The sequence below is a fragment of the Microcebus murinus genome, chromosome 14 (genome assembly GCF_040939455.1).
Source record: "Microcebus murinus isolate Inina chromosome 14, M.murinus_Inina_mat1.0, whole genome shotgun sequence".
NCBI lineage: Eukaryota > Metazoa > Chordata > Mammalia > Primates > Cheirogaleidae > Microcebus > Microcebus murinus.
In genome coordinates this window covers 35,720,522-35,743,147 of record NC_134117.1, presented here as the reverse complement: position 1 = coordinate 35,743,147, position 22,626 = coordinate 35,720,522, and the positions used below count along the sequence as shown (strand labels likewise).

Here is a 22,626-nt window from a genome sequence, read left to right as displayed (position 1 = left end):
TTTTTGTGTGCTTGTCATCCATGTCTCTTCTTTTCTGTATGTAGTTAAACACACATAAAACAATTTACCATTAGTAACAACCACTGGCAAAAACTAATCTGCTTTCTGTCTCTATGGATTTTCCTATACTGGATATTTCATATGAATGGAATTATTCAAGATGTGGCCTTTGTGACTGGCTCCTTTCACAGTAGCATAGTGCTTTCAAGGTTCATCCATGTTATGGCAGATACCAGTACTTCATCCCTTTTTATGGCTGAATGATATTCCATTGTATGAATACACTGCATTTTGTTTACACGTTCATCAATTGATAGACATTTGGGTCACTTCCACCTTTTGGATTTTTTGAATCATGCAGCTATGAACATTTGTATACACAGTTTTGTTTGAACACGTTTTAAATTCTTTTGAGTACATACCTAGGGGTGGAATGGCTGGGTCGTATTGTAATTCTATGTTTAACTTGCTGAGAAACCGCCAAACTGTCTTCCACAGTGGCTGCACCATTTTACATCCCCACCAGCAAAGTACAAGTCTTCCATTTCTCTACATCCTAACTAATACTTGTTATTCTCCATTTTTAAAAAATTATAGCCATCCTAATGGGTGTAAAATAGCATCTCATTGTGGCTTTGATTTGCATTTTACTAATGAATAATGATGTCGGGCATCCTTTCATGTGCTTATTGGCCATCTGTAATTCTTCTTTGGCAAAATGTCTATTTGAGCCCTTTGCTCATTTTTTTGTGTTTTTTTTTCACTGTTGAATTGTAAGAGTTCTTTATATATTCCAGATAATAGATTCTTATCAGATATGTGATTCATAAGTATTTTCTCTTGTTTTATGGGTTGTTTTTTCACTTTCTTGATAACCCTTTGATGAATCAAAGTATTAAATTTTGATGCAGTTAAAATTATCTTTTCTTTTGTTGCTTATGTTTTTGGTATCATATCTAAGAAACACTGCCAAATCCAAGGTCATGAAGATTTACCCCTATGTTTCTAGGAGTTTTATGATTTTAGCTTATATCGTTAGGTTTTTGATCCATAAGGGGTAAATTTTTGTATGTAGTGTGAGATAAGGGTCCGGCCTCACTCTTTTGTATGTGAATATCCAGTTGTCCCAATGGCAAATATTGAAAAGACTATTCTTTCCCTATTGAATGTTCTTGGGAACATTGTCAGAAATCAATTGACTGTAGGTAGGGGTTTATTTTTGGACTTTTAATTGTATTCCACGGATCCATGTCTATTCTTATGTAAGTAGCACACTGTCTTGATTATCATAGCTTTGTAGTAAGTTTTAAAATTGGAATGTGTGAGTCCACCAACTTTGTTGAAGATTATTTTGGCTATTTGGGGGGCCCTTGCAGTTCCATATGAATTTTAGGATCAAGTTTTCCATTTCTGCAAAGGTCACTGGGATTTTGATGGAGATTATAATCAATCTGTAGGTCACTCTGGGCAATGCTGCCATCTTAAAAATATTAAGTATTTCAATACATGGTGGCTTTTCCTAATATTGTCTTTCAAAGACATTGTTTTTTATTTTCATCAAGTTCAATTTATCAATTTCTTCTTTTATGGTTTGTGTTTTTTGTGTCAAATGCTTGCTAAACCCAAGGTCATAAAGATTTTGTCCTATGTTTTCACCTAGAAGTTTGACAGTTTAAAGTTTATGTTAGATCTATGATCCATTTTCAGTAAATTTTTATATATGGTATGAAATACGGACTTTTAAATCTAGTTACGTTTTAAAATTTTTATTTTGTTGCTTACTAAATGCATCATTTTAGGAAAATCATTCAATAGGAAGATCAGTTTCCTCACTTAAAGCAAAGATCATATTTGCTTCCTGATCTGTCAGAATTGTGAGGATCAAATGAAAACAAGTATAAAAGTGTTTTCTAAAATCAGAATTTTAAATGTTAACTATCATTACTTCTAGCTGACAGCAGCAAAAGTAGAACGGTATAAGAATGCGTCATAACTGGGAGAAAGCCAGAATTCAAAAAATTACTACAGTAAAGCGAGGTGTTTAAAAGCACTTGTTTTTAAATAGGCTTGTGCCTGGATTATCTCCAGTTTTGCCATTTCCTGGCAGCTGAACCTCACACAAGGTACCTGGGCTTTCTAATCCTAAACTTTCTCACCTATTCAATGGAGAAGGAATATAAACTCCACAGGGTGGTTGGAGGATGAAGTGAGTTATATACAGAGCCTGTGAGCTACAGAGTAAAGAATTAATAAATAGCATTTTTGAAAGAGAGAGAGGAGTGAGAAAGAGAATGAAAAAATATATATATATATACAGTGTAATAAAATGCTGATGTGGACTATATCATGGAATACAGAAGTGCTACAACACATGATGGCAAAGACCAAGTGAAAAAGAAAGAATAAGGCAATCTGAAATAGAACCCATACAGCCTCTACTTTACATACTTCTAATTGTGGTAATGACAATGTCCCAGTCAGAGGATATTATTAACAGCACCATAACTGAGTGGAATTGAGCTAGCGGACATTATCCAGACATCTTAGCACGACAAACCAGAAGCACAGAGTCAGCTTATCTCTCCAGCCTCATCGTCCCATATTCTGGTTGCATCCTATTTTTCCACCAAGCTGAACTACAGGCCATTCCTTAAATGTGCCTTGCCTCTGGGAAAGTGCATGTGTTTTCGGAACATTGCTCCAACATCTCTCCCTTTGCCTGTCTTCCCCTTCTTGCAGGATTTAGCTCAAGTGAGGTCTCTTCTTTTAGGAAGCTATTTCTTACCACTTTTTCCTCAAGTCTGCTCTTTGCTAACATAGTACATTGTGCTTACCTTTTGGATAGCAAACAGCACTATATCATGACCATCTGCTTGCTGGTCACCCTTGCTGATTGATTCTATGTGAAATTCCTTAAGGAAGGGAGCTGTCTTTGAGTCTTTGGAACCTAGTACACTGTCTGGCATATAGTAGGAGCTCAACAAGTATATGTTGAATGAAAAGGTGAGTATATATTATTAATTTCTAATGTGGGTATAAACAGTTCTTGTCAACTTTTTTGTTTGTTAGTTTTACAGCATACTAATGATGTCTACTCTAAATAGACGAAGAAGATTTACTCTTTATGGAACAGTGTAGGGCCTATTTCTCTTGGGGAATCTCTGCCCATGTAATAACATCTACCATCCAGTTTTATGCATTAATACTGAGTGCAGATGAATATATTTAGAATTTGCCCAGGACCAAAGACACGAACTCCTTTTTAAAATTTTCTATAGAGTATTGCTGTTCAAAATAATTAGTTGCTCTGAATAAGTGTGATACTGACTATATGACAGGCTAAGTTCTAAGAGTACTTGAGAAAAAAATGACTTCATTTAAACTTATATGTGTTAAAACATTTAATAGTTCATATAACATGGAATTCTGTGAAAAGGGGAAATATCCACCCATATAAATTTCAATTAAACTGTGACCGTATATCATAATTCAATGATCAGAATTTCTCAGCCGCTGATCTCACACATGTGTACAACCTCATAATAAACTGAAGCAAGGGGTTAGTTACACGCCAGTGACAAAGAGGTAGGTGATTACTGAATGGAATGCTTAGGACTGACACCTGTTAGGTGTCCTGAATCAGGTCATGCCATAGTCCACCTATCTCCAAGGGCCTGTTTGGGCTCTCCAAAGGTTACTATAGACTCATGGTACATAGGCAAGTGTGCTCTTGTGACCATAATTTCTTCAGGAAATGTTGACTCATGGCACAAATGTGTTAAATTACCAAACACTGGAAAATGTGCAAGTTAGTTTAGAAATGAATGGCAAGAAGTTGGAAAATCCTTCAGCTTTAAAAAAAAAAAGAAAAAAAGAAACCACCTAACTGGCAAGAGTTCCTTGTGTCACAGGGATCTACCACTTTCATCTCACCTTGTTCTGATGTTATTCAATAGTCCCTCATGGGTATGACTAAGTGTCACAGCCCCTGGCATTGAATCAGTCCCTACTGAGACAGCCCCGTCCAGAACTATTTATATATATGAAGCAGAGAGAAGAGAAAAGAGAGAAACACTGAAAAGAGTAGAAGGTGAGTAAGAAAAGAGAAAAAGTGGGACAACATGTGGGCAGGAAGAGAGGTGATCAAGAAAAGACAGCAAGGGACATGCAGAAATGAGCTCCCAACAAAGACAGACCATCAAGGCACCGTCATCCCCCCTCCTCCCTACCTTCTCCTCCTCTTACTACAACTATCTGGTAATATTAATTGAGAAATTGCTTTGTACTAGTGTCTGTAGTAAATATTTTCTACAGTGTTCTCTCATTTCACCCTAACCACAACACTAAAGCTAGGCTTAATTGTTACCATTTATAGATGAGGACCCAGAGGCTTAGAGTTGTGGTCTAACCTGTGCCAAGGCACACATAGAGCCCACGTTTGAATTTGAGTCTATCTGACTCCAAAGTTCAATATCATAATCACATCACCTCATTAACCACTTCGGTACCAGCGTCGACTATAGTCGATAGCCACAGATGAACATGCACAGCGACTTTAGCCGACAGCCATGATATGACTTTTCTGATCTTTCATTTATCAAAATAAAATTGTAAACATTTAAAAATAACATAATCAAAACATATAGGTATATGTTACCTATTCTGATTTACATTACAAGTAAAGCTGCCTGTAAAGTAAAACAAGCTTTCAGTGCTTTAAAGCTTTCCTCATCACACAAGAGCAAAACGGATTCGTCGTCAATGCACAACACAAACTATCGTGCGGACTATGAGTGCCTGCTGTGGGCAAGGTTTCACAGCCAGTGAGCACCGTATCAAAGTGGTTAAAAATCTAGGAATTAGCCAGGAGTGGTAGTGCACACCTGTAGTCCCAGGTACTTGGAAGGCTGAAGTGGGAGAATCGCTTGAGCCCAGGAGTTCGAGCCCAGGCTGGCTATATAGTGACACCCTGTCTCTTAAGAAAAAAAAAAAAAAAGGAATTATAAAGCACAAATTTGGGACAAAAGTCATAGGAATAGACCCAAAGAGCTTGATTTTTATTGTGGAAATGAACTGTAATACAGAACAACACACCTAATGTACTTTAACAATTGATTATTAAAGTAATAATAAGTACTTATACAAGTACTTATCCTAGAAGGCTATATATTTATATTCATAATGATGCACTGGTCAATATCTTTGAGGGTTGCTAGGTTTAAAATGGCTTTTAGAATCAGCTTGCTGGACACATTAAAACACATAAACAAATATAAACCAGCTGCATTTCCTTAGTTACATCAAAAATATTTTAAAAATTGTTAAGATTGACCCTCCAATTTATTAAAAAGAGTTAAGGACAAATTACTTTAGTTGTTTCTAAAACAATAAATATAACCTCAAATTTCAAAGACCTGATCTAACTGATATGTGGAAGAGGATGTGTCAGGCTCTGAAAGAGATGCCCGATCTTGTTGAAATAAGGTGTAGCTTGTCAAAGTGGCAGAACACTTTGAAGGGGACAAGAATTCTTTGTATTTACAAGATTGATATATTTATGAAATCAGTCACTGTCTTCCAGTTTCATCTCACCTAAAAGATGAAAATGAGGGAAATAATTGAAAATGCATACAAAAGAAAAAGAAAAAATTAAAATATCAATGACCACTTGACCCTTCAATGCTCAAGTTAGACATAATTACCCACCAGAAATTAATCTTATGAAAGAATAATGTAAGCATATGGGTGGTCTGTTCTGTGTGCACAGCTACTTCCCTCCACCAAACACAGATCTGTAAGGAAAATTCTGGCTTTAAGTTATTGCAACATTTGCTCTTTTTTCTCTTACTCTTTCTAACTCCTGGCAGTACTATGTCAAGTGAGCTAATCCATTGGGGATGACCTGAAGAAGCAAAAATAGGGACTTTGCAATGAAAAGAGCAAAGAGTTCCTCGTCCAAGAAGAAGAAGAAGAAAAAGAATAGATTCAAAAGTGAAGAACGTGAATAGAAAGGTGAAGAAAGGAAAGAGAAAACAAGAGATGAACCTGCATGGCTGATTGTCAGCGAAAGTTTCTGTGGGAATTAAGGGTGCAAAAAGAGGATTTGAGGGAGCTTTCAGAAGTGAGACATACAGGGAATTAGAAGAGAGATTTCCAAAGTATCGTTGAGGATGATACATTTTGGATATTCTTTAAAGTTCTGTAAGTGATGCCAGTAAAGACTGGAATTAATTTAAATTCCTTTTGATTGCTGGCTTGTGTTTCTTTAACTGCAATAGTATGACAAGTCTGGGCCATGAGAGGCTCTTGAGTTATTCAGGTTATAAGCAGGTGTTCCTAACACCGGATTCATGGAAGAACTTTAGGATTGCTGATAAAGCCTCATAATTGTATGCAGTTTTTGTGTTTATGTGTATATGTATTTTTTTAATGAAGATAATCTTTATGTTCATAGCTTTTATCAGATCCTTTAAGAGTTCATGATCCTTGTCATAAAAAAAAAGGAAAGGGAGGAGAGTATGTATGATTTGAGGGCAAAAGGCTAAGGGAAGAAATATAACTATAGGAGATAACTGATTTCTAATTGTACTGTGCAAGCTTAATAGGCTAGTCCAATTCCATTTATTTAGCCAAAGATACCAATGTATTCATTCACAACCTCCTCCCTCTCTCCTGATGTCCTTGGTATCTACAAATATATTTGGGGATTTGTAAAAAGTAAAGTAATCCATGGAGAGTGCTAAATAAAGTGGGGGAAAGGGCCACTAACATTTTCTGGAACTGAAGAAGCTGAGGAAAATTAGGACAAAACCTGAAAGCAAACCAGAAAAGTACTATAGTGTGAGAAAGGCATTACCATAGACACTGAAATAGAGGAAAACACAGCAAAAAAAATAATAATAATGGTCAGAGTATTAGTATTATCAAACTGATTAAATGTTCCCTGTCAAGGTACATGGAAAGGCATTTTCAGTTATTATTCTTCTACTGAAAGGGTTTAAACATTACAGAATTAGTTAAAACTGTTGCAGAAACCTTCGATACATCACAGACTAAGCATCAAGTTATATTAACTGGGTAAACATTTAAATTATGGAGGGCAAATAGCTGCAAAAGGGAGGAACTGAGAACCACAAAAAATCTGCCATTGCTTTGCTAAGTTTGTTTGAGCCACCTACTCAAGTGCTTATTCAAATCCAAACTGGGAGGCACAGGAGCAGATCCCATGTCTCACAAACACGCCTTCTTTCCTCATCTGCCTCTTTCCTCATTTAGGAGTGGCAGCCACAATAATGCACCATTATTTTACTACTCAAGACAAAACTCAAGTTAGAGTCTTATAAGGCCTTCAGCAAATCTTAGTGTTATGGTTTCATGGGTAGAGTACTAGGCATATTGTCGGCATTCGTTAAATCCTTATTGAACACATGAATAACAAAATGAATAAATGAACAACTAAAAGAATAAATGAACAAACATTTTTTACCCCACTGGTGTCATTGTGATATGTGACTTTAGAGACGGTGCTGGGCATGGAAGAGCAACACCAGAGAAACTATAAACTGCCCCACATAAAATACTATGCTGATCTCTTGCAGATGGCAACACTCCCTTACAGTGGCTTGAGCCTTAGAGAGCTGATGCTTTCTGCAGAGGTTTTATGGGGAAGAGGTAGATACTACCTCATAAAGGGACCCACCAAGGGATTTGGGGAAAAGGAGGGGATTGGTAGGTAGAAATAACGCCCCTACTAAAGATGTCCACATCTTAATCCTTGGAATCTGTAAATATGTTATGTTACATGGAAAGTAAGATTTAAGTTGGCAGAAGGAATTAAAATCACTAATCAGCTGCACTGAGGTGAGAAGATTAGCCTGGATTATCCAGTTGGGCCCAATGCAATCACAAGGGTCCTTAATGGCAGAGTGAGGTAGAAGAAAAGGCCAAGAGTGGTGAAATGCGGGAAGGATTTGATCCCAGTTGCTATCTTTGGAGATGGAAGAAGGGGGCTCAGGCCAAGGAATGTGAGCAGCTTCTAGAAGATGGAAAAGGCAAACAAACAAACAAACAAACAAAAAATGGATTCTCTCCAGAGCCTCCAGAAAGGAACACAGCCCTGATCACACCTGGATTTTATCTTAGTGACATGCATTTTGGACTCCGATCTCCAGAACCACAAAATAATATAATAAATGTGTGTTGTTTTAAGCTACCAAGTTTTTGGTAATTTGTTAGAGCAACAACAGGAAACAGAGGATGAGTGAAGAGAAGGGAAGGACTGGAGAGGCAGGATGCTGTTTTTGTCTTTATTAGCCATGGGCTCTTAAGGAAGTCATTTCATCTCTTTGAGTGTTCATGTTCTCATCACTATAGGAGGTTAAAACTAGAAAACTCGTAAGACTACTTTAAAATATATATATATATATATATATATATGTATACATTTAAAATAATGCATTTAGGATTTATTTTTACCACTAGATAGATTTTTTTAGTTTTTATATGACTTTATAAGTTTTATTTTTATAATGATTTTATATTTTCTAGAGCTGTTTTTAGGTTCACAGCAAAAATGAGAGAAAGGGCTCCCTGCCCCACACATGTACAACCTCCTCCATTATCAACATCCCCCACCAGAGTGGGACATTTGTTACAACTGATGAAGAGTCTACATTGACACACCTTTGTTTTCCCAAGTCCATAGTTTTTATTAGGGTTCACTCTTAGTGGGTTTGGGCACATGTATCATGACATATGTCTACCACTATAGTAACACACAGGTATTTTCCCAGCCCTAAAAATCCTCTTTGCTCTGCCTAGTCATTCCTTCCTCATCTGTAACCCCCAGCAACCACTGATCTTTTTACTGTCTCCATAGTTTTGCCTTTTCTAGAATGTCATATACAGTTAGGATCATACAATATGTAGCCTTTTCAGATTGGCTTCTTTTACTTAGTAAGGATGCATTTAAATTTCTTCCATGTCTTTTTATGGCTTGATAGCTAATTTCTTATTAGTGTTGAATTAACAGTTCACTGTCTGGATGTACCACTGTTTACTTATCCATTCACCTACTGAAAGATATTTTGGTTGCTTACAAGTTTTGGCAATTATGAATAAAGCTGCTATAAACATCCATGTACAGATATTTTGTGGACATAAATTTTCAGCTCTTTTGGGTAAATACCAAGAAGTGTGACTGCTGAATCACATAGTAAGATAATGTCTAGTTTTGTAAGAAACTGCCAAACTGCCTTCCAAAGTGGCTGTGCCATTGTATATTCCCATCAGCAATGAATGAGTTTCTGTTGTTCCACATCCTCACCAACATTTGGTGTTGTCAGTGTTCTGGATTTGGGCCATGCTAGGTGTATAGTGGTTTCTCATTGTCATTTATAAGACCACTTTTGCTATTCAATGAGATCACATCTTTGAATCACCACCCAGCCCCAGGTCTGGCACACTATACGTGCTCGTTGTCGCTCTTCCCCTTCTCTCTTCTTCTTCCCCACCCTCCAGAGTCACCAAGTGTCAGGATTCAGTAGTAAGGGCCATCAAAGAAGAGAAAAAGGGGAAAAAGAACATGGATAGAGAGAAAGAGTCAAGCATGAGGGCTCTAGAATGGGGAATTCGCACCAGCCACCAGCCTCAAATGAGACTTTTGTAATATGAGGGTGTGCAAGGCTCTACCATTTGTTTTTCAGAGAAACAGAAGAGAAGGAAGGGGTGGAGTGTGGAGAACAGGAGAAGGTTTGAGTAGAGCAGGACAGGGAGAGGAGGAAAACATAAGGTGGGACCCAGGCTGGAAGAAAATATGGTGTGATTTCCCCAGCAAGAGCACTGTGCCCCTACTCAAAAGCGAGTGAAGCTTAAAAATCAGTTAGTTGTTCCTCTTCTTTTTTTTTTTTATCCCTGGTCCTACAACATCTTTCCCTTCAGTTTAGCACTGTATTAGGCCGTATTCATAACAAACACACATGAATTCATTGAAGGTAGATCATGAGTGCTGGGATGGCAAGGGAAGAGGGGTACACATATTTATGTGGAATTCCAAAGGTTAAGGATGGACCTTTTAAAACCATTGAAGAAATGCTCTCTTGAGGAGATTAGCTAAAAATTAGTTAAATTATATTAAATCTCTGGACCTTTCATTAATTATTCCTTTTTTGAAGGTGATGTTTATAGACATATGAAACACAATATAGGTAAGAACTCTACCATAAATGGAATATTATGTTATGTAAAATGATCTTCAAGGTACTATGAGAAGTATATGGCTAGTGGAAAATGCAGACTTCTAAGTCTGAATGATAACTTATTCCCTTTCAGGTTTTGCAGCCAATGTAGACTTCATGACAACAGAGATGTAAATGTAGTGGGATAATTTCAACATCCAAATTATAATAAAAATCATTGCTAGGGTTTGGAGGTACATTGTGTTCAAGGATTTCTTATTAAATTTTTTGATGTTGCACAACTTTGAATTGGTCATTTTGTGGTTAGGACAAACCTATTTTTATTAACACATCAAGTTTTAAGAAATAAGTAGATTTTAAACTCATCTTTCAGTTAATTAATAATTATTTATTAAAAGGGCATAAAAGGAAACTTCATAAACCATTATTTCCTTTAAAAGAATATTTATAAATTGCAAAGTTACTTTGTGTGTAATATATCTAGCTTCAAAGTGTATTAATAAGATTACTTCTCTGTTTCCTTTTTGAAGCCAAGCTAAAATTGAGTTAAGTATTCTTTAAAGACATTAGCTATTGAGATTTTTTAAGGCTTTTAAAAGGAAAAAGTAAAGTCTTCTAAAGTGACCATGACATGTTTAAGTAAATATTTTTCCCAAAGGTTCCTTGTATAATTTAACTTGAGAAGATATGGGTAAACATGCAATATTTTAGGAAGTAGTTTACCACTTCCTCTGATTTCGGAAAGCCCTTTAAAATATATAAAATCTGCTGCAATTTTCTACAACACCACTTTTTCTAAAGGCTTCACAGCTTGGATAACCAATTGTGCTGATACATCAGTTAATCAATAGGCTCAGAAATCCCAGGGGAAAAAAAGGGAAAACTCATTGATTCTTTCCTGTCTACTTTTGCTTCACTGTCCCCTACATGACTTCACTACTGAGTATGTAGATCAAAAGACTTTTCCTAGGAATACTCTACTCACAAACTTCTGTTGGAATAGGCAAAGACTTTTCAAAAAAAGTCAACATTTACTTAGTATAAAGAGCTTTAAGCCTGAACTAGTAGAGTGATTGGCTGGTTTATCTAACTCTGAGAAACAGCTCAACTAGCTGTTCTATACAGGTATTTTTCTTTCTCCCCTAAAGAGCTTGCCTGGGAGCAGTCAAAATCAAAGTGGAACTTAATAAAAATGAAAACTGTGGTAGCAAAATACACTTACAAGGTTAATTTGACAGATTGCAAAGCTTTGGGAGGTTACAGTGGTTTCTATATATCCACAGTACTGATTTAGAAAAACCCCAAAGACACAGCTGCATTTTGATATGTAACCTATCTTGCCCACATACGAAACCCTAGAATATCAGGGGGTATAAGTCTTGAGATGCTAGAATTCGAAAATAACACAGATGAAAACTGTATGCACCTCTCTTTGAGAAATAGTGGGACAAGAAAACCTGTAGGAGTTACACTCATATGTTGGGCAAACACAGAATTGCTCCAAATGACATTGCTAATTTCTTATCCTAGAGAATGGCAAAGAATGACGAAGTCAAATTAGTTCTGTTGGCCTATTAAGAAAACTGTTGTGCTCCTATCACTGGATTCTTTGCTTACCTGTGAATATCTCCATTTCTGGTATTTGGTAGCGATGGGCTGAGGCAAACCGGGCAAAATGTTTTCCAGCTGCTGAAAGATTAATTCCTGCACATCCTCCATTTTGTGTTCCAAGTATGTAACCCCAAATGGGACAGTGGTATGAATTACCAGGGAAGGCCCGATTTCTGATGACTCTGTGACATAAGAAGAACATAAAGCTACATGTCAAAATGGGTAGCATGAAAGCATCTCCCAATCAAGATCAGAATCATCAGGCAATAAATGGGGGGAAACCAGATTCTAATCTTTAAAGCATAAATTAGGCGATTTCTGAAATTCAAAATCAAGCTTCTCTGAATAGGAGGACAGATTCAAGATGTGTTTTAGAGAACAAATTATCAGGTCTTGCTAAAGAACTGGAAGGAAGGGTAAGAAGAGCACTTAATATGTACTGTTTGGGGCATAATTAAGTTTACTGGTGTGTTTGTTCTCATTCACTAGGTTGCAAGCTCTTCAGAACAAGATCCAATTTTTAATACACAGTCTGTATCTTTCTTAAATTCTGAAAGGAAAATCTATGGTCAACAAATACTTAATCACATTCATTTTATACTTAATGGATTGCAAAGCATTATGCTGAAATTATACAAATGCCACAGTATCATTAGCACGTTCATGAAAAAAATCAAGCTTCTCTCTAAAAACAGGCTTGTCCTCATCATGATCTTTTTTATCTTTTAAACAGCATTAAAAATAAAAGTCTGCCTCATTCATATTATGAAGAAAGTACATTTTTGTTTGTCATTGAATTTTTTTGCTATATTTTCATAATCCCAAATAATGAGTGTCTGCTTCGTATCTTTCACTCTTTAGTAGAAAATAGGGCAATTGAAAGCAACTTAGGCAACTGAGGCACTAGAAAGCACAATCTTGGAATGAATGAAAACAAGAGTTTGTCTGTTATTTGTTTAAATCATGGGAAGGTAAGTTGAGGGGAAAACAATAATAGATCTGAAATGCATGAAATATAATAAGAAAGTTAGTGTTCCTTCTTGCTGGAAGAAAATAATATTAAAGTGTGTAAGGCACTGACAGGAGCTGGCATATCTGATTCTGAAAGTCTTTAACTTGAGATTGCAAAAGGTAATATAATTACCTATTTAAACTAGATTGGTACAATTTTACACAAGAAAAAAAGGGTTGACATAAGCCAGTGACTTGCTATATGTCCCTTTAACCCCTTTATATTTCAGGTTTTTGATTTGTTTCATTTTTTGATTTTTTTTTAAATGAGAATAAGTTAGTATCTACCACATGCCTATGGTGTGAATTAAATAACATTGTATGTATAAAATGATCAGCACAGTTTCTGGAACTGAGTAGCTGCTCAATAAATGTACGCTATGGAAATGGAAGCAAAACGCCAGATATAAGGGGAAAGTTCCCAGGTGTTGCTCAAATGATAGGTGTGAGCTATTTTTTGTAAAAGTACTTCATTTCTCCACTGCACTTGGCACAGGGAACCCCTGGCTTATGAATTTTACAGCAAAAAATAAGGGAAGAGAGTCCCAACATGCTGCAAGCCTTTTGAAAGTGCAGTGAGTGCTTCCGGACAGTTTCACATATTTGAGGTGAGGAATCTGAATTCAGAATCTGTGCAGTCAATGCAACGACAAGGCAGACTGTACACTGTTTTTACATCCCAACAGCTAGAATAACTTGAAAGAGGAAACAGAGGGGCCATCTCTTTGAATGTTCAATGTGTAAACTGTCAGTGAAGTCTTCACGGGAACTGTACAGAAGGAAGGACCCAGGAGAGCAAAATCTCAAATTCTTTCATGGAATATCATCATGGTGAGAAACCTATTGCACACTGCCACAGGGAGGGTTATTTATGTCACCAGTTAATACATTCAGGAGGGTTTGTTCACAGTGAGGGAGTGTGCATGCCACTCTTCTCTCAACAGAACCAAATCTTCCCAGAGACAGAGAAAGCTACTGGGTCAGCCTTCTAAAGCAGTATAGTTGGGGCTCCAAGTTGACTTATGTATGGCAGGGTTCAAAAAAAAAAAAAAAAAAACAAGAATGCTAGCTGTGTGCTGAGAATTGGAAGGTTGCATTGACCCAGTCATTTGTCTAGGGGGAACTCGTAAAGTCACTAAGACCAGTGATGGTGTGATGCCAGGTTTCTCCCGTTTATATTAGCCATCCACTCCAAGGAGAGCAATAAAAAATGAAATTTAAGACCTCAAGTGAAACAGTTCTTGCATAACAATGAGAGAACAACCTGGCTACTTGTTTTTATGGGAATTGGAGAAATTTTTTTGAGAATTAAATTTACAATTTGAATAGCTACGACCTAAAATGATGAGTTTTAGGGGAAAGCTCCCCCAACCCCAAATTAAAGGTTATTTTTAGAAGCTAAAGTCTAAAAACACAAAGAGCCAACCAGAGTTTAAACATTACCAAGGTTTGGAAACAGAGCATTATAAAAAGCCACAGATACGTTAATGGGATTCAGAGCATAAATTTAGTATAATCATTATTCCTTGGTCACTGAGAAGCTAATGATGCTATCTTTCTTTTTGTTTTCTTTTCTTTATTCAGTTTAACATGAATAGCACTTTGCTTTTGGCATTTTAAATGTAAAGTTCATAGTAAGTTGACAATTATTTCTGTACTTTGGGAAATCAATGGCTGTAGAGTCAGAAGATGAGTATTTGAACCCCTGCATTCTTAATAGCCCTGCGGTCTTGGACAACTTAATCTCTCAGCCTTCACTTTCTTCTGTCATTTAAAAGGGAGCAATACTACTTACCTTACAAAGCTGTCAGGAGGATTAAATGAGGAAAGCCACGTAAAGGCCTTTCTTTAGATATAAAATGCTACACAAACTTAAGGCATTCCTAGGTAATATTCTTGTCTTGACCTCTACGCTGTGGAAGGAGTTGCTTTAGAAAGGGATAACAGAGTCTACTTCTCTCAGAGGATTAACGTTGAGATTAAGATTGGGGTGTCGGCCGGGCGCGGTGGCTCACGCCTGTAATCCTAGCACTCTGGGAGGCCGAGGCGGGCGGATTGCTCAAGGTCAGGAGTTCGAAACCCCCCTGAGCAAGAGCGAGACCCTGTCTCTACTATAAATAGAAACAAATTAATTGGCCAACTAATATATATAGAAAAAATTAGCCGGGCATGGTGGCGCATGCCTGTAGTCCCAGCTACTCGGGAGGCTGAGGCAGGAGGATTGCTTGAGCCCAGGAGTTTGAGGTTGCTGTGAGCTAGGCTGATGCCACGGCACTCACTCTAGCCTGGGCAACAAAGCGAGACTCTGTCTCAAAAAAAAAAAAAAAAAAGATTGGGGTGTCATTGCATTAACACCCCAGGGACAATGGCACACTATTCGTGGGCATAGGCACTTTTTTTTTTTTTACAATTATTGTGGCGAAACAGAAGTAATATTTGCCATTTTAACCTATTTTAAATGTATATTTCGGTGTCATTAAGAACATTCATTGTTGTTCTGTAACAATCACCACTATCCATCTCCAGAAACTTTTCATCTTCCCAAACTGAAACTCCATATCCATTAAGCAATAACTCTCTATTCTCCTCTCCTACTGGCCCCTGGCAATCACTGTTCTATTTCTGTTTCTATGAATTTGACTACTCTAGGGACCTCACATAAGTGGAGTCATATAATATTTGTCCTTTTGTGACTGGCTTGTTTCACTTAGCATAATGTCCCCAAGGTTTGTCTATGTTGTAGCATGTGTCAGGGTTTTCCTCCTTTTTCAGGCTGAATGATATCCCATTGCATGTATATACCACAATTTATCTATTCACCCTTTGATAAACACTTGGGTTGGTTGCTTCTGTAAATATTGGTGTACAAATGTCATTTGAAGTCCTTGCTTTCACTTCTTTTGGGCAGATATCCAGAAATGAAATTGCTGGATCATATGGTAATTCTATCTTTAATTTTTTGAGGAATAGCCATATCATTTTCCACACCGGCTGCACTAGTTTGCATTCCCACTGGCAATTCACCAGAGTTCCAATTTCTCCATATCCATATCAGCATTTATTTTATGTCTTTTGTTTTTTAAATAATAGCTATTCCAATGAGTATGAAATAGGCATAGCAGTTTTTAGTCTACAATTTTGGTCGGGGTCAAACACTGAAAGCTGATAACAACACCAGCAGCCCAGCAGCAGCAGCAGTACTATTATCTGTTAATAGAGTTCTAAGATACAGAACGCTCAACCATTAAATAATTACAACCAAAAGCTATGGAAGTCAACTATTCGCTAAACAAAAACTGCAATTTGTTTTGGAATAAACTATCTATGGTCATACCAGTTGTAACAATAAACATTAACAGGTTAAATTTGCTTAATTAAAGACAAAGGTTGTCATAATAGGCAAAAAATAACACACAACTACATTCTGCTTATACTAAAAGATCATGGATATCAGAGCCTCCCTCTTCTCAAAGTGTCATTTGAAGTTCCTTAAATGAGGTTCTATTGGAGGTAAGGTCTCTCAGTTTTTTTTCTTTTCTCTATAAATGGCTTCATTTCACCCTCATTTGTAAACTATATTTTTTGGTACATAATAATAGATTGAAAAAATTTTTAGTACTTTAACGATATGATTACAATGTAGATTAGCTTCTATTGAGGCTGTTAAGAATTCAACTCTTAATTTGACTGCAGGTCCTCTGCAGGTAAATTTATATCTGGCTGCTTATATAGTTTTCTCTTTGTCTTTGGTGTTCTGCAGTTTTACTCAAATATCTTCAGGTTTCTTTTTGTTTACTTTCTTTGACTTCATTGGCTTTTCTGAATCTGAAGTCTCAATTTTGTCATTAATTATGGAAATTGTTCAACTGAAATATTATCCAAATATTTCCTTCTTCCCATTCTCTCTGTTTTTTCTACATTGAACTCTAATTACAGACATGTTAGATATTCTCATTCCATCTTCATATATTTTGATTTGTTCTTAATATTTTTCATCTCTATCTCTCTGTGCTAAAGGCTATGCAATTCTTCTGATTTATAATTTGGTTCATCATTCTCCTTACATTTGTGTTTATTCTGATGTTTAATCTGTCCTTTGAATTTTAAATTTAGTTATTTTATTTTTCATTTGTGAAAGTTCTATTTGGCTCTTTTTCAAATCTGCATGATCAATTTTGATAATCTCTTTCTCCCTAGGCATACTATAAGTACTCTCTTTTATCTTTTTAAATATATTCAATATAGTTTTACATTGTATGTCTGGTTATTCCAAAATATGCAGGCTTTGCACGACTGATTCTGTTTTTGTTTTTTCTGTTGTTGTTCTTGTTATTTTGGATGTCTATTGACCATAATGGCATTCTTCCTTGTGTATTTTGTGAGATGCATACACATACACACACACACATATATATGTACACACACACAAACACACACATGCATATATAGATATATTTCTGTGGTGAGTTCCTAGAAACTTTATCTGAGAAATTCTTTGAGGCTTGCATTTAAATAGTGTTCCTTTGGAGATTTGCTTTTGTTTCTGCCAGATGCCTTGGGACAATATTGCCCATCTTTGCTTTAATTAGATTTATACAATTCTGGCAGAGTGAATATTCTGGCACCAAATCTACCTAAAGGCAGGTTTGTAATTTGGCATCTCAGGAAAGGCATCTTATTTAGTTTTTGTTTTTTTCCGCTCCATTTAAAGACAGGCAAGCAACTCCATTGTCTTCCTCTGCCAGACAAGATATATCGGACACAGAGATGTTCTTTAAAGTCATAAAAGTGAACAATCCCATAGTAATAAACTTTTAAATCTTAAATGAAAGATGATTTTGCTTGAAAGTAAAATTTATCAAAATTGATTCAATTGAAAATTAAATCAGTATAAAGCAAAAAAGAAATGAAAACAGTCAATACATTAATTAAAAAAAAAGACTTCAGAACAAGGTTTCTTTACTTGTGATTTCTTTCAAATTGTCAAGCCAGTATAATGTCGACTGCAGACACACATATCACATTTACAAATATAAATACACATACTAAACTATAGACCGTTCTTCTGCATGATTATAAAGAGAAAACTCATGAATAAAATAATCACAAACCATATTCTTTTTAAAAATTCATCAATAACAATACATATTTTCCAATAATGAATCTACTGTAATATATCATATTAACTGGTACAATTATGTAAAACATGATTACATCAATATATATTTAAAAGGCAACATTAGCACTTAATATCAATTCATGGGAAAAAAAGAGACAAATGAAAACAAGTGACTGCCTCAAAATGAGAGAGAATATCTTTTTTTAAACTGATGGTTTATATTATACTTTACAATGAAATACCATAGATTTTCACAATAAAATAAAAAACAAACTAAGATTCTTGGTAACACTAACAGTACTTAACACTGCTTTATTGGTGCAATACAATACAAAATGGAAAAAGGCTTTACCATTATTACTAAGGAGGAAAAATGATATGATCAAAAACAATAGTGAACCACATTAAAGTCAACCAAATTTAAAATTTTTGATAATTAAATTGATTTCTGTATAAAATCATGATAACTAGCAAGAAAAATAATTCTTAATTCTACAAGATTCTTTGGGATTTGACAAAATAATTCCAAAGGAAAAATACAAGAAGAATCTTTAATTTTTTTAAATGAGTGAAGACTTGCTTTGCCATATATTTAAATACATTATAAAGCTATATTCATTTAAACAGCCTGGTACTGTTTGATAATAATAGTCGATGAATCTGAATAGTTATTTCTGAAAAATATCCTAAACCATATATTTATTAATAGGATAGAATAACAGAAACTTAACAAAGCAACAGGGAATGAATGCATTTTCAATATTGCATAGTAAGATGGACATATGGAAAAAAATTAACTATAAAGTTAACTAAAAAATTAACTAAGAAGTTCTCTACTTCAGATAAGGAAGTAGAGGACTAAACTTAAAGGGTGGCAAACTGTATAGTTGCAGACCAAGAGCAACAAGAAATGGGTGACAATGTTTCTTCAACTGCTGATTCAATCACATGAGCGTGTTGGTGTCTCGTGCAGTGTATGGTGCCATGAGGCATGTGATTGAGGCCTTTCAGGAGTTTCCATCTTAGTGGGGGAGATGAGACACATCCAAAATAATTAGAGAACCATTATCTGCTAAGTGGTATGGTATTGACAGTATGTGTAAATAAAGTTCAGAAAACAGATTCCTGTGAAGAGAGGAAGTGGACAAGGAGCTGAGGGCCACACAGCTTGAGGGGTGGTGGTCTGCTCTCCTTACTGCTGGCCGTGGAGGCTGGTGGTAGGTTTGCCTCTCCCTACTCCACATGGAACTGGCTCAACTATCCTTGCCCTCAAGCCACAAGAGCTCTTGTCACAATTTAGCTTTTTATACATCTCTGGGGCTGGTAGCACCTGTAATGGAAGTAAGCTAATCACATCATTAATTCCAACCGAAAAACCTAACTCCACCTTGACCTTGAGAGACTAGCAGGGGAGAGGGAAGGGAGAAGGGTGGGGAGGGGAAAGGGAGACTGTGAGGAAAAGATACATGCTCTCAATGTTTCCCCTTCTTCCTTGCCTATTTGGCTGAGCCAAGGCAAATGAGCATATGGCTCTCTGCCACTTGGCATTCCCCATCCCTGGCAACATGTCTGCTCTTCTGTGCATCTACCACTGGCCCCAAATCAGGAACCAGACCCCACTATTGAGAGGGACAACCTGTGGGTTTTATTTGCTTTTTAAAAATCTGAACCTATTTCTTATACATAGGTTATGATAGCCAAAATTCAGCTACAAGGGCCCTACTCACCACATATTCTGGGCAAATTCATTATTTCCAACATTATCTACTGCAGGGACTTTTGTAGTAAGTATTTATATCCATTCAACACAATTTTATGGTTTTAACTGAAAAGTAAAATTCTGAAAGTGTATGCTTCTGAAATGAAGGCACAGGCATCCGAAACATGGTTTTTCTCATAGTCTTCCCCTTATTTCATTTTTACCCCATCATCTTTGAGGAGAAATAATTGTTTTATTTTCTTTCATATTATGTCCCTAGAAGTAGGGGACTGAATTAGTTGATAATAGCAGTTGTTGAAAGATCTATTTAAAACCATTGAAGAGGTTTGAGTGAACAGCCTCATTTGGGAGACTTAAAGATAATAGCATCTAAAGAAGTGACAGGAGATGGTAATTGGCCTGAAAAAGATTCAGAACAATAAACAGAAATTGCATTCTCATCAGCAATTAGATAGCAAAATTACAGGACAAACCCCTATTTCCCTTTTTAAAGTAGCATATACATTTAAAAAGGGAGAAATGATAGGGGTGAAATGGTACCCTTCTAAATTACAGGAAATATCATTCAAGTTTAAAAATGTTTTTTTTTCCCCCTTCCTGCTGAAAGGTATACCTAACTCTTCCTAGGAAACTATGATGTACCATCTAAGATTTACAGAAGCTTTGGGAGTGCCATTTTTTTCTCCTCTAAGAAGTAAGATATACTTCATCTAGCACAAAGAATTCAAGTCCCTTTCTCCATCCTAATTGCACAGTTTTTGAGGGACATCAGTCGGGCTTTGAATCTTAAATTAGAAATCCCGTTTCCCCTCTCTCTGGCTATGTGACTTTAGGCTGGTCATAATGTTTCTCTGATTCCTCAAGTCAGTGTCTTTCATAGGATGTTCCATGATATATTAATAGTAATAGTTAATAGTTAATAGAAAAGACAGCAACAACAACAAAATTCTTTAGACTAACATATTTTTGAAATGCTTGTTTTAAGCAAAAGTGAGTGCTCAATTATCATACAGAGTCCCTGTATCCTTATGTATGGTATGATTCTTTAAAGGAAAGATGAAATTATTTTTGGTGTTTTAAAACTACTTTTATGTAAATTACAAAACTATAAAAAAAAAGTTATTCAAATACAGGGGGATGGTAAAAATAAAAGCTTAGCTTCTATCTCAGCCCTGGCAGCCTCACTGTCCTGGGGTAACTATTGTCAATGGTGTCTTAGGTATCCTCCCAGAAATTTTCTACATATGAGCCTGCATATTTAATGTCCTCTTTAACATGGAAATACAATCTTACTATAGTGGTTTTTCATTAATTTGCCTTTGTTCATTTAACATATCTTGTGCAGCTTTCTATCGGTTCGTGGGGATCTATCTAATTTTATAGTATGAAATCATCATGGTTTGTGAGTGTTTCAGAGATGGACATTTCATTTTTTTTCCCAGTTTGCTGCTGTTCCAAACAGTACTGTAATGAACACATTTATTCTGCTGTGGACTGAATGTTCATGTCTCCCCAAAATTCGTATGTTGAAATGTAACCCTCAATGTGTTTGTATTAAGGAGGTGATTAGGAGATGATTAGGCATGAAGGCTGAGCCCTTGTGAATGGGATTAGGGCCCTTATAAAAGAGGCCTGAGGGAGCTTGTTTCCCCTTTCAATCGTGTGAAGATGCAGCAAGAAGGTGCCATGTTTGAAGCAGAGAGTGAGCCCTCATCAGATATCAAATCTATTGGCACTTTGATCTTGAACTTAGCCTTCAGAACTATGAGCAATAAATTTATGTTGTGTACAAATTACCCAGTCTAAGGTATTTTGTTATAGCAACACAAAGGGACTAAGATAATTCACATATCTTTGTTACATTTATGTGAGACTATCTCTAGGATAAATTTCTAGAAATAGAATGTCTGAGTCAAATGGTAAGCACTTTTAAAATTATTTTAAATATACCTAAATGGCCCTCCAAAATTATACTCCCTTCAATAGTGTATGAAAGCTCTTGTTTCTCCATACTCTTGCCAATACTGGGTAATTTTTGCTAATCTGCTAGGTTAAAATGTATTTTAGTTTTCAGTTAGTTACTTGTGAGTGTGTTATTTTCCCATATAAATCCAATTTGTATACTTTTTCTCAGAGATCTGACTCTTTCTTGTCCTACTGAAGGCAATAGTGCTAAACTCAGAATTACTGTGCAGATTAAATCCAGGTAAAGTGAGTTCAGGGTTTGGCACACAGTAAGTGCTCATTAAATGCTATTTTGAAAACCTACCTATCAAGCCTGACTCACTTCATTTCAAAGGATTAGAGTTACTGAGGGCTTATTGTACCTCACTTCATCGATGGAAAATCTGAATCTCAGAAAATGTTGCATATGGGAGGAAAGTGTTCCCCTGATTTATAGTATGTATTACATTGTATTTTGTCTATTTACTTGTCTGTCTTCCCTCTAGATTGAGAGGTACTTGAATTTGTAGTACATTTCTTTTTTTTCCCTTGAAATCATGATCTTATTGAGTTAAAAGCATTTCAGCCATGGATAATTAGTACAGTCTGAACCTACCCACAGCTCAATCAAGTCTAAGGCTGAAAATATCCAATCTCTTAAAAAAATCAGCAAGCAGTTTTTCCTCTTCAAGTTCATTGAGTTCACATCTCCTGTTCCAGAATGAAAACACTGCAACCTTGTTAACTATAAACTGAGCATATTTAGTTATAATAATTAATTAACAAATTAATTAATGTGAGATACCACCTTGGTACAAATTTCAACAATTTATATTAAAGTCTTCACAATCATCTTCAGACTTTCTCTAAAATTGACTTTAGAGAGTGAAAATATCAAAATATCTATTTCTTTATAAATTTTTTCATCACATTTAGCAGTGGATCTGATTTACAAATTTAAAACACAAGCTTCCACAGTAAAGAATATAGCCAGGCATGGTGGCTCATTCCTGTAATCCTGGTAC

The 22,626-nt window shown here is 36.0% G+C and overlaps 1 protein-coding gene across 1 annotated transcript in view; it reads right to left on the bottom strand.

Moving 5' to 3' along the window:
- Nucleotides 1–22,626, bottom strand: part of RNLS (renalase, FAD dependent amine oxidase) — a 257,524-nt gene that overhangs the window by 13,473 nt on the left and 221,425 nt on the right. The window contains exon 6 of the mRNA XM_076009992.1: nt 11,814–11,989. Coding sequence (XP_075866107.1) covers nt 11,814–11,989 — 176 coding nt within the window. The remainder of the gene's footprint in view (nt 1–11,813; nt 11,990–22,626) is intronic.